The sequence below is a fragment of the Sclerotinia sclerotiorum genome, genomic scaffold (assembly GCF_000146945.2).
Source record: "Sclerotinia sclerotiorum 1980 UF-70 scaffold_15 genomic scaffold, whole genome shotgun sequence".
In the NCBI taxonomy this organism is placed as follows: Eukaryota; Fungi; Ascomycota; class Leotiomycetes; order Helotiales; family Sclerotiniaceae; genus Sclerotinia; species Sclerotinia sclerotiorum.
This window is the reverse complement of record NW_001820821.1, coordinates 241,675-254,605: the sequence shown is the minus strand read 5'-3', so window position 1 is coordinate 254,605 and position 12,931 is coordinate 241,675. Positions and strand designations below refer to the sequence as shown.

Sequence of the window (12,931 nt, the reverse complement as noted above, 5' to 3'; positions counted from 1 at the left end):
ATGCGACCGACGTTCTCATCAACACCATGGGTCCTTTTGACTTCATTTCTTACTCTTTTCCCTTCTGCTTCAGCATCAACTCGATTAATTGAATCCAAGTCTTTGAACGCCTGTCAGGATAATTCAAGTTTTACGGCCACTTTATTCGATGTCGTCTTCACACCCGGAAATTTAACCTTCACGTTCGATGTAGTTGGTGTTTCTTCTATTCAAGGAAATGTCACTTTCGATGTCGAAGTCACGGCTTATGGATATCCCATTTTAAATAAAGTCATCGATCCATGTACTTCTGGATTCGCGGGACTTTGCCCGATGAGTACTGGACAAATCGATATTCAATCTAACATTGTTGTTCCTCAATCTACAGTCGATAGCATTCCATCCATCGCATACGGTGTTCCTGATTTGGATGCTAATGTTAAAGTTATTATCAATGGTACCGCGAATCCAGATGTTAGTTTGGCATGTGTCGAAGCTCAATTATCAAACGGACAAACCGTCGATCAAAAGGGCGTGGGATGGGCAACTGCTGTTATTGCTGGATTGGCTTTGGTAGCATCTGCTGTAACTTCTGGATTGGGTCATTCGAATACTGCTGCTCATGTAGCCGCCAATGCCTTGTCACTCTTTGGATACTTTCAAGCTCAAGCTATGATCGGACTCACTTCTGTTCCTCTTCCACCCGTCGTTCAATCATGGACTCAGAATTTCGATTGGAGTATGGGTATAATTGAGGTTGATTTCATGCAAAGCATCGCAACTTGGTATCAAAAGTCCACTGGTGGAACTCCAGCTACACTCTTGAATACTTTGACCACTACATCTGTTCAAGTCGAGAAACGTTCCATGGGAAAGAGATCAGTCGAACATACCATTCAACTTCTTACTCGAGCACATGAAGTGTTGACCAAACGAGCCGATACTACCACAACAACTGGATCATATCTCGTCAAAGGAATTAAACGAGTGGCATTCCGCGCCGGGATCGAATCCACCAATTTATTCTTGACCGGCCTGGCTTTCTTCTGTATCTTCATTGTTTTAACCATCTTGTTTGTTGCACTGTTCAAAGGATTCTGTGAACTTGCAGTTAAGATGAAGTGGATGAAATCGGATAAATTCGTGGATTTCCGCAATGGATGGTTCACTGTCTTGAAGGGTATCATGTTCCGTATGGTACTTATTGGTTACCCACAGATGACCATTCTATGCCTTTGGGAATTCACACAAAATGATTCTCCAGCAGAAGTTGTTTTGGCCATTTTCTTCTTCTTTGGTATGACAGGGACTCTCGCTTGGGCAGCTATGAAAGTTGTTCGAATCGCCAAACGATCGGTTTTGATGCACAAAAATCCTGCATACATTCTCTATTCAGATCCTTCGGCTCTCAACAAGTGGGGTTTCCTCTACGTCCAATTCAGAGCGACGGCTTATTATTTCATTATCCCGACTCTGATTTATATTGTTATTAAGGGAATGTTTATCGCATTTGGACAAAACTCATCTACAGTTCAAGCTATCGCTCTTCTTTTAATTGAAGCAGCTGCATTGATTGGAGCCAGTGTTATTCGACCATGGATGGACAAAAGTACCAATAGTTTCAATATCGCCATTTGTGCCATCAACTTCTTAAACACCATTTTCCTTTTAGTATTCACGGATATTTTCAATCAACCAGGTATCGTTACTGGTGTTATGGGCGTTGTTTTCTTCATCATCAACGCAGTTTTCTCGTTGGTTCTTCTCATTCTTGTTCTACTTGCTACCGTCTATGCTTTTTTCCGCAAGAACCCAGATAGCCGTTACTTACCAATGACTGATGATCGTGCATCATTCATCAAGTCAAATACGGGCTTGACCACTGAGCTGGATGCTTTGGGAGCTACCGCCAGAGGAGATAAGGCAGGATATAAACACAATCTCGATTTGGATGATGACAATGATTCATGGTCATCTGATTCCATGAGACATCCAGCAAATATGCCTCTTCCACCTTCTACAGCAGGTACAGGAACATATGGAGAGTCAAATCCATCAGTTAGAGATGCACCTCATTCACCAGTTGATCCATCGGTCCCTCTTTTCCCAGCAAGTGGCTCTCGTGGTCCACCACCAAATTATCAAGATGGAGGACGCAATAGTAATGCTCCTTTAATCTACGGAAATGATAGATCGAACAACGCATCACCAGCTCCATACAGAGATAACCTTTCGACATCAAACTTGTCGCAATCAGGATATAGATCACAAAATAGTGGTAGTCCTGCGCCTGGGGGTTTCAGACCTCAGAATCAGAACCAAAGCAACGCTAGGTAAGAATTAACTAATGATCGATGACGTGCATAAGCTAACAAATGTGATAGTCCTTGGCAACGTGGAGCAGGTTATGACCATTAATGAGGGGGCTTTTATAAAAAGGCGTTGAGAATATATTGGTTGATCGAACTTGAAAACCTGTTTCAACTAAGAGGGAATTACTGGGTTGGAAGGTGTTATTTGTAACTTTCTTTTCTTTTTTCTGCAACTCCAGTTTCTTTTTTGCATTAGGGTCGGTAGTCAATAGTGACATGCAAACTCTTACCTGTTGAGTAATATACTCGAGGAGAGTTCTCTCTTTTTTCTTTGCCTCGTCTTCTGAGTTGAATTTTGGGTTTTTTTCTTGTGTTGGGAATCGGTGGAAGGTTATTGGTTTCTTTTGTGTCGTTGGGGATGGGATGGGAGGGAGGTTGGAGGGGAGGAAGAGAGGGGCTTGGAGGGTTCGGAACGTGGAAGGGGACGGAGACAAAGGGTGGAAGGACTGGGGAAATGGTAGATGAATGGATGGATGAGGGGGTAGGGAAAAGGGGTGGATAGAGGGGTCAAGAGAAGATGAATATCAAGGCGGATAAGGAAGAGAATAAACAAACCTGTATAAAAGAAAATCAAACACACACACAAATACAGTCAATCAATATGGGTGGCGCGTACCTAGGTAGATCAATCAATTTGATGGTATATTAAAGGTATGAGTTTTTTTTGTTTTTTTTTTTTTTTGGAATATTGGGATCTAGCAGATTTTGAGTGAGACGGCGAATGAATGGTGATTGAAGATCTTTTGGGCGAAAATACCAGAACAGTAAAAACTTGGACAATTGAAATTCGAGATTGGCGGCGGAGAGGTTAGAATGGTCACGTGATAGTTTCCGTCCAGTAAATGGTGGATCTGGTCTGCACCAATAGATAAGCCCTAAAACCAACGCTTATCTAGATTTCTTAGCGTGTAAAAATAATTTTCTAAGAGGGCCCTTCGTCAAGGTTTGACTTTGTATTTTATTCTACGACTTCTACCATTTATTTCTGCGACATCACATCACATCACATAATTCATTGTGCGGATTAATTGCCGACGTTCAAAATGGGTTCTGCTGAGTTGAAAAAGAGAAATCGCAGTCATGCGAAAGGTGCAAAGAGTGCGAAGAGTGCGAAAGGTGTGAAGGGTGCGAAGAATGAGGTGTCTGTGGTAGAGAAGGAGGAGGAGGTTAGTCGTGAGAGTGAGGTTGAGGAGGAGGACGAAGAAGAAGAGAAAGAAGAGGAAGAGGTCGAGGAGGAGGAGGACGGAGAGGAAGAGAAGGACGAAGAGGAGAAGAAGGAAGACGAACATAAACATTTGTCTTTACCTACCGTTAACGATGTATCGGTCGAGAAATTTTCAGAACTCAACCTTTCCGACAAAACCATGAAAGCCCTGACCGAAGACATGAAATTCGATACCATGACCGAAATTCAACGAAGAGGTATTCCACCATTATTGGCAGGAAGAGATGTTCTTGGTGCTGCAAAAACTGGTTCTGGAAAAACATTATCATTCTTGATTCCTGCAGTTGAGATGTTACATTCTTTACGATTTAAACCAAGAAATGGTACTGGTGTTATTGTCGTTTCTCCTACAAGAGAATTAGCATTACAAATTTTCGGAGTCGCTAGAGAACTCATGGCTCATCATTCGCAAACTTATGGTATCGTTATGGGTGGCGCAAATCGGAGAGCAGAGGCGGAAAAGTTGGTTAAAGGAGTCAATTTATTGATCGCTACACCAGGACGACTGCTCGATCATTTACAAAATACACAAGGATTTATCTTCAAGAACTTAAAGGCATTGGTTATTGATGAGGCAGATCGAATTTTGGAAGCTGGTTTCGAAGATGAGATGAAGCAAATTGTCAAGGTTTTACCAAAGGATGATCGTCAAACTATGCTCTTTTCCGCAACACAAACTACTAAAGTCGAAGATCTCGCAAGAATTTCCCTTCGACCAGGACCTCTTTACATTAATGTTGATAATAAGAAGGAACATAGTACAGTTGAAGGTCTTGAACAAGGTTACGTCGTCTGCGATTCCGATAAAAGATTCTTATTACTTTTCTCTTTCCTCAAGCGCAACCTTAAGAAGAAAATCATCGTCTTCTTCTCAAGTTGTGCTTGTGTGAAATATCATGCCGAACTTCTCAATTATATCGATTTACCAGTTCTTGACTTGCATGGCAAACAAAAGCAACAAAAACGTACAAATACCTTTTTTGAATTTTGTAATGCTAAACAAGGTACACTTATTTGTACAGATGTTGCAGCTAGAGGTCTTGATGTAAGTTTTCTTCCTTTTTCCCTGAATTGACAAAACTAATATTGCTTCAATAGATCCCTGATGTAGATTGGGTAATTCAATTCGATCCTCCTGATGACCCAACAGATTATATTCATCGCGTTGGTAGAACTGCTCGTGGTAATGATGGAAAGGGCCGCTCTCTTCTTTTCCTTCAACCATCCGAAGTTGGTTTCCTTACCCATCTCAAGACTGCTCGTATTCCAGTCGTAGAATTCGAATTCCCTGCAGCAAAAATCGTCAACATTCAAAGCCAACTTTCGAAATTAATCGCACAAAACTACTACTTGAATAAGAGCGCAAAGGAAGGATACAAGAGTTACTTGCAAGCATACGCGAGTCATTCCCTAAGAAGTGTTTTCGATGTAGGAAAGTTGGACTTAGTCAAGGTAGCTAAGAGTTTTGGATTTGATGCTCCTCCAAGGGTAGATATAAACATCTCAGCCGGAATGAAGGATACCGCACCAAAGAAGAGACCATATGGAAGTCAACCTAGACAAGGAGGTACCTATAAGAAAAGAAAGTTGTAGGAATGATGTCCGAAGCGAATGTGGTTGGTTGTATTATTCATTGTAGGCAAGGTGTTAATTTGGGTGGGAAAATTTGCTGTTTCCTAAAAAAAATTGGGCTTTTGGAGGGGAATGGGGTTTTATATCATATAATTCTGAGAATTCATTTTGTGAAATGAAGATTTATCTTATTGTTTGGGAATGAATTGAATATATTAGAGTATTAAAATTGAGGTTGGGTCGTTGGATGTGATATATGTGATGTATGTGTTTGTGTTTTTATGTCATTTTTTTAGCAGTAGGTAGGGGGAGTAGTTCTGGTGTTTTTGTTGATATAATAGTTACAAAAATAAGTTGAATGAATGAACGTCTGTCTACATGCAGAGATGTGAAAATACATACGGGAAAGTAGGTTTGCTGGAAATATATAATCATTAAATCATTTAATTCACAGTACTATCTAGATCTAGTAGGTAGTCAAAGCCACGGTAAGGTTAGATACCCGGAAAAATATTTACGCTGAGGTCTGCTCTGCTCTGCTCTGATTCTCGGTTGCTTAACCTTAGCATAACCCCGCAATCTTCCGATCTTTTAACCTTGAGTCTACCCAGTTAATTGTAAAGTTTACCAATTTACCTACCTAGCTAGTTACTTATCAACTGGATTAACATTATATCATATTTTTCTATTTTTCTTTTTTCTATTTTGTAATTTTATATTTTTGTATCATTACAAAAGTAGGAAATTGATAGATCTTTGGTATTGGTACTGATATTGATCCTGATAATAACCTGCGCTCCTTTGAGTATTTATCTATCTATTCATCCATCTATCCATCTCTCCACCTAGGTATCTATAGGACACAATGACAAGACTCAAGATCCCCTTAAACTCAACACAGTCGCTGCAATTGCGCGCTGGGAGATTGGGAGCGGGATGGGGGTTCAGATGGGGTGGTTATACTCGCATTAGCAATCTTGGAAATAATGACACAAAACGCAATTTTTCAGAGACGAAATGGATGAAGACGGATGGGGTGTATAGGGAGTTGACGGCGACGAGGATGAGGGGTGCCGTTTATTGAGGCTTGGAAGGGGAGGGAGGGGGAGGGAAAGGATGGTGGAGGGAAAGGGGAGGAGGGGCTGGGGAATGGGGGGAAGAGGATAGAGGGGAGGGAGGGATTGAATGTTAAGAGGATGGGGGATAGTTTTCATAGTGTGGTGAGTCTTTATTATTTTTTTTTTGGCTTTTGGGGTTTGAGGTGTGATCTTTGAAGTTTTAGTTGGGGAGGGTGGGGGTGGGGGTTTGGGAGTTGGGGGTTTGGAGATGCAATGTGAGATGGGCTTGTGAGATGGAAGAGGGAATTGGGAGAGGGAGGGGAATAGAAGGAGGGAAAGAGAAGAAAGAGAGCGGAAATGGAAGAAGAGAGGAATGTCACGCGATATCTGATGTTTCATATCCTTTATTTTATTCATCACATTAAGGGCGAGGGTGAAAGCTGTTCGGTGTCTGAGGGTTTACTATTTCCTACCTACCTAGTTATAATTTACAGGAAGCAGGAGATGAAGGAAATTTAGTACAAGAAATTACTGCTAACCTTGTACATGTGTTTCTAGATTTTACCTTTAGCAAGCGATCCTTGGCTTCTAGATAATTACATCACGGCTAGTGGACATATAAGGTTTGGAGCGATTTTTATGGTAAGTTCTCAATTCCGTGATTGGACACTGAAGATAGAACAGGGAAAGTGAAGAAATAAGAAAGAAGCCACATACTAACACACCCAGGACCTCGATGCCCTCGCCGGAGTAATCTCCTACAAACATACCGGCGATAGCGTAATGACCGTCACCGCAGCTGTAGATCGAATAACCCTCTCCCGACCGCTCCTCGAAATCTGTGATCTAGAACTCTCAGGCCAAGTTACCTTTGCAACCGGTCGTTCTAGTATGGAAGTATCACTACAAGTATGTAAAGCGGTTCCATCTGGCCAGGAGAAGAAAATTGATGATGTTTTTATGGAATGTGCTTTTACTATGGTGTCGTTGGATCCGGCTACGAAAAAAGCAGTTAAGATTGCCGGGGTGGAACCGGAAAATGAGGAGGAGAGGAATTTGTATGAGTTGGGTATGAGGAGTTATGAGAAGAAAAAGAGGGAGATGGGTAGGGGGTTGAGGAGTAAGGAGCCGGATGATGAGGAGAGTGATTTGATTCATAGGTTGTGGTTGAAGAGTTTGGATTATCATGGTTTGTTTTCTTTTCTTCTCTCAACTCAATACCATCCACACCACTTTTCCACTTTCCTACCCAATACTAACAAAAACCCCACAGATCCCAATACACCCTCCCTCCTCCCCAAAACCTGCACTCGCATGTCAAACTCCACAATCCAATCCGTCCAAATCATGCAACCCCAATACCGCAATCGCCACAACTTCATGATCTTCGGTGGTTTCCTCCTAAAATCTACTTTCGAATTGGCTTTTACATGTGCATCGGCAATTTCCCATTCAAGACCTACTTTTATCGCATTAGATCCTAGTACTTTTGAGAATCCGGTTCCGGTGGGAAGTGTGCTTTATGTTAGTGCGACGTTGGCTTATAGTGATAGACCGCTTGTTGGGGGGGAAGGAGAGGGGAAGATGGGAGGAGAAGAAGAAGAAGGGAATGGAGAGGTGGATAAGGGGAAGAAAAGTAAAACGAGGGTTCAGATAAGAGTTGATACGAAGGTTAAAAATGTAGAACATGGGGAGACGAAACCGACGGGTCAGTTTAATTATACGTTTGAGGTGGATGGGATATTGCAGGTTTTGCCGGAGAGTTATAGGGAGTTTATGGTTTATCTTGATGCGAGGAGGAGGAGTAGGGGGAGAGGGGGTGTGGTGATTGAGGGGGTGAAGGGGAGTGTAGGTGTAGGTGTAGGTGCAGGAAAGGATAAAGTTGGTGGTGGGGGGGATGGGGGATTGAAGGTTCTTTGATTGGTGAGGGGAGTTTGTGGAGGGTAGGAGAGAGGATAGAGGATAGATGAAGATTGGAATTTGAAAATTGAAATGAGGTGGTAGTATAAAGTAAGAGAGATGAATACTTTTGATACATTTATAAGGATATTGATATTGATAGTTCTTGGACTTTCAAATCAAAAGGAAAGAAAAGAAATAGACAGATCTCGCGATTGCATTGTAGGAAACCTTAACTGGATTGACTGGATTAGAAGATAGCTAAGGTGCGTCAAGCTGCGAAGAAAAAAAGATAGAGTGTGCTCTGTAGGTTATCTAGATATTTGGAGGTCTAATTGTTATTTGATTTTGTGTATCTTTACTCGAGTATGTTTCTTTTATTACATTGAAGCTTTATAATTTGTGCTTGAGAATTGGTGTTTGATTTTTTGATTTTTTGATTTTTTGATTGTTAATGATTTATGATTGTGTTTATATATTTATTAATTGATTTGTTTATGATTATCATTGTTATGATAAAAATATATATCTGAGTATAAATCTATATTGTGTATTTATTATATTTATTATTTATATATATAAGACTCTATAATCATCCAACCTCATCTCACTGGCAAGACTTCAAAAATCATCCAACACCTAATCCATCCATTCATCCACCCCACTCACTCACCCCACCTCTCTCCCTAATAATCCTGCCAATTCGAAGTCCACGGCAACCCCTCCGCCTTCTTATCCCTCCCATGCAAATACCCCCCACTCAACTCCTCCTCATCAACACCACAATGCATTTCCCCATCCCTCCCCTTAAACCAACCTAACCCATAACTCTTCCCAATCCCCACCAGTCTCTCCTCCATCTCCCTATTATTTAATTTCTCCGTTCCGACAAAATCATACAACATCTTTGATTGATATATAAATGCGAGAATACTAGCGATACTGGATGGTTGACGAGGGAGAAATGCATGACGGCGTCGTGTGTATGAGATGATTGATATGATGGTGAGAGAGAGGAGGATGAAGAGGGCGAGGAAGAAAGATGCCCAGAAGGATATGTAGGTTTCTTCTCCTGAGGTGATGGTTGAGGTTGAGTTTGAGAGATGGTGGGATTTGGAGGTTCCGGAGCGGGATAGAGCGGATGTGAAATCGGTTCCGGTGACGGTGCTAAAGGATGTGACGCAGACGGTGAGGATTTCCGCAAGAACAGATCCTAAGCCTACGGTTGCGACGAGGTAGTGGCCATTGAGGAAGGCGCGGATGGGGAGCCAGCCGAAGGCCATGGCTGTGTAGTCGAGGGTTAGAGCGGTGGGGGAGGCATGGCGCAAAGAGAGGATGTAGAATGGTTCGATCATGCGGATGGCGGTTTCGAGACTACCCCAGCTGAGTTTGATGGATACGGCGCCGAGGGTTAGGAGCCAGGGTGCTTTATCTGTGATGATGTTTGCGGGGGTGAAGAGAATGATAGGGATGAGAATTGTAAAGAGGAACATGCCGATTACAAAGGGGATTCCGGCGATGGGACGAAGAAATAATGGATGAGGATTTTCATCGTGATGTTGATGGGAATCGTATTTATCTTTATCGGCTTGAGTGAGTATGATACTATCTTCCGGTGCCAACGACGAATTTCGAAGCGTATAACGATGTGCTTTCAATTTTTGATGAATCATATCCGGAGTCGCCGTATCCATATCTTTGAAATCCATAAGTATGTGACTGCGATTTGCCATGGCGGCTATGCCTGCTACTCCTTTTACATCGGCGACTAAGCCCGAGGGTCTGCGCTCCAGTTGCCAGAGTAGTATACATCCGAATATGGCACAGAGCCAGAGTGTCAAACTTAACAATCGGGACCAGGGCCCTGAAATCACTATTCCCTTCATTACTCCTGGATTGGCCTTTCGTTCCGCGCGACTAGGTATTAGAATCATGCTTGCGGATTGTAAAGTTGGTACCAATGATACAGCCATTAGAGTCGCTATCGACGAAACAGCTACTGCATAATGTTTAAAAAGCAGTGCTCGAAAAGGACGCAAGACATTAAAAAAAGTAATATAATCCACATTTATGGATTCCGCGGCCAACGCACCTCCTTCTCGCGAAAGTTGATAATAGGCTTCCAATCGCTTAACTTCAAAATCGGTGATTTGCCATAATACACCAAAGGTAACGGCGACGAGAGTGGGTAAATATTTGAAACAAAAATAATCCCATGTTTTCATCAAGGAGGGGGATGTAAATGAATATAAAGGTTTCTTGAGTGATTTTTGGTATAGGTATTCTTCGGCGGCTCCGAGGACGATGGAGATTATTATGAGGGCTGTGAGGTAGGGTGCTCGCATTGAAAGAGGTTTCCAATCTGCTTGGGGGTAGAATACTTCGATATTGGTAGATTTGAAGGTGCCTTTTTTGTTGATACTTAGGGGTAGGGAATCCATACTTTTGAAATCGAAATTTGGGTGAGGTGTTCCTATAGTATGGCCTGCGAAGGAACTTATATCCATGGGTGCGGAAATGGGTTCTTGGACTATTACTTCGATTACCTCGCCTCGTCTATTTGCTTCGTTTTGTGCTAGGTCTTTGAGTGTAAGTGCTCTACTCAATCTAGCATTTCGAAGTGTAAGTCGTCGAGAGAGACGTGAAGTCGTGGTAGAAGATTGTGATGATTCGGCCATGAGATCCGTACTGGTTATTGTGGTATCGGGTGTAAAACCAGCACCTAGTCCTCCGGTGAGTATCCCAGCAGCTTCTTGACGATTTATTTGTTCGCGCATGGCTGGGGTTAAGGTTGAATTATTCATGGGTTCGTAGAAGAGGGAGAGATCGAAGGGAATGGCCACTGGGGATACCATAGGTGCATCTTCATGTTCTGTTTCTTCACTGGCGGTTTTGTCGTAGAATTTCTTTTGATAGGCCATGGGTATGGCGGCACTTAATAGATTGAGATCAAATTCCTCCTCGGTGATTGATACATCTTGAGAATGTTTGAGTAATGATTTTCGTTGAGAAAATCTCTTTGGAATAATATCGCTTTTCGTTGTATCTTTGCTCGAATTGACATTTGATTTTGTGGTTTCTGGATTATATGAACTTCGGCTTTTGGACAAAAGTTTGAATAATTTCCGAGTTGGAGAAGCTGGTCTTCTTCGTGAAGTTTCTGGTATAAATGAAGATTTTCGATTATATTTAGTTGAAGTATCCATAGGACTCAATGATGTTGAATTATGTGCGGATAATAGCACATGACTGATGTCAATCTGATCACTTTCACTAGATAGTAAAGAAGCTTTTGGAGTAGGTGAGGGTGTTGACGCTAAGGATGAATAATTTTTTGTGTGAAGTTGACGTTTAATATGCGTCTTGGAAGTTTTGTGGTCCTCAGTTGAGATTATATGATGTGTTGAGTTTGTCTTCGAGGATGATGATGTTGAATGAATGTGTGGAGATGTGTCCCTAGATTTATGTTCCGCCATCACCAATTCCTTAATTCTTCCAAATTTTGGTATATATATCGAATATGAAACTCTCAAGAAAACAACTGTGAGGAATTTGTTAGAACAAACGTTTTCTTTTATATATAAAGAGTGGGATATATAATTTACCTGGTGGTAACGCTTGCTAATGGCACTTGCGCTTGATTTTTGATGGAAGCCTAGAGCTTCAGATGGTTGATCTTCGAACCAAATCTAATTGTATGAATGTGAAAGGTTCAACTATTGAGAAGTATGCTTTGCCCGGCTTTCTTGCGGCGCAGTCTTTTTGTACCTGGTAAGCTCCTGGTTTGTGTAGAGATAGATGGGCTGTGTTTCTTGGGAGTTTGCTGAAGTTTGTATATATAAAATGTAAGATCTAAGGTTACAATAACCACACGAAGAACATATAAACAGATTTGATCAAACTCTAACAGAAAAGACAGAGAAGATAGATATAAAAAGATAATACCTATTCATATTACATCAATCATCGGAAACCCAAGATAAGAAACCCTGTAGGTAATCCATCACCTTCCACGTTATAATGTTACCTTTCTATCCATTCTTTAGAATTCAGATGAATACAAGTCTTACCCAAAAAGCTGGGGCTGGATTGCCAAGAGCGCTTTTGAACCTAGACGTCCCCAATAATCAAAACGTGGATTGTACTACATAAAACCAATCATAGCCACATCGAATCTCAAAATAGATCGAATTAGGAAAGGTGGAATGGAATCGAATGAACCTGTACATAAATAACTTTGTAAGCGCGTACAGAGGACTGATGATAATACTATGGATGAGGTGGGTTGGCGAGTGTTTCAGATTTGGGGAATATTTTTGTTATGATTGGGGTAGAGATGGGAGTAGAAGAGAGGAAAGATGTAAAGGACTAAAATATCGATTTAGAGTAGGTGAATCAAATGATGAATTTCTGTTATCTTCTTCTCTTATATTCGATAGTTTGCTATAGGGCTGAGATTTCATCATAAAGATCAATCTACCATCTCGTCCTGATGGCACGTTTCACCAATATATGTACAAGGGTGGATCTTTGAGGGGGAAAATGAGACATGATCGTAAAGAACACCAATGATAATGAAGTGGAATGCATGAATATAAAACTTATAATTGAAAGTAAGGCTTAGAAAAATAAAAATATGGATATGGAATTTTATTATTTTATTCCAAAGAAAGAAAGAACTAGGTATCATGCTTGTATACAGCCATCACTCTAGATGGTGTTCACACACATTCCCAACAATGCTAGGTAAAATACCAAATCTCCGCCCACTTCCAAAATTGTCAGTCAGTTGTCCTAATCACCCACTTTCCTTCCTCAAAAATGTT

At 41.4% G+C, this 12,931-nt stretch overlaps 4 protein-coding genes across 4 annotated transcripts; 3 read left to right on the top strand and 1 right to left on the bottom strand.

Annotated features, from left to right (window-relative positions):
* On the top strand, positions 1–2,397 carry SS1G_10151 (hypothetical protein; the record flags this gene model as incomplete). The annotated part of the gene is made up of 2 exons (XM_001588554.1): positions 1–2,312; positions 2,364–2,397. The coding sequence occupies 2 exons, from the start codon at positions 1–3 to the stop codon at positions 2,395–2,397; spliced, it is 2,346 nt and encodes a 781-aa protein (XP_001588604.1).
* A 997-nt stretch (positions 2,398–3,394) lies between these two features.
* Positions 3,395–5,169, top strand: SS1G_10150 (hypothetical protein; the record flags this gene model as incomplete). Its single annotated transcript, XM_001588553.1, has 2 exons — positions 3,395–4,621; positions 4,675–5,169. 2 exons carry the CDS (start codon positions 3,395–3,397, stop codon positions 5,167–5,169), a joined length of 1,722 nt encoding a protein of 573 aa, XP_001588603.1.
* Positions 5,170–6,013: 844 nt separating this feature from the next.
* SS1G_10149 (hypothetical protein) lies at positions 6,014–8,126 on the top strand (the record flags this gene model as incomplete). Its single annotated transcript, XM_001588552.1, has 4 exons — positions 6,014–6,223; positions 6,765–6,848; positions 6,936–7,395; positions 7,480–8,126. The coding sequence occupies 4 exons, from the start codon at positions 6,014–6,016 to the stop codon at positions 8,124–8,126; spliced, it is 1,401 nt and encodes a 466-aa protein (XP_001588602.1).
* A 665-nt stretch (positions 8,127–8,791) lies between these two features.
* Positions 8,792–11,026, bottom strand: SS1G_10148 (hypothetical protein; the record flags this gene model as incomplete). Its single annotated transcript, XM_001588551.1, has 1 exon — positions 8,792–11,026. The coding sequence occupies one exon, from the start codon at positions 11,024–11,026 to the stop codon at positions 8,792–8,794; it is 2,235 nt and encodes a 744-aa protein (XP_001588601.1).
* Positions 11,027–12,931: the final 1,905 nt, after the last annotated feature.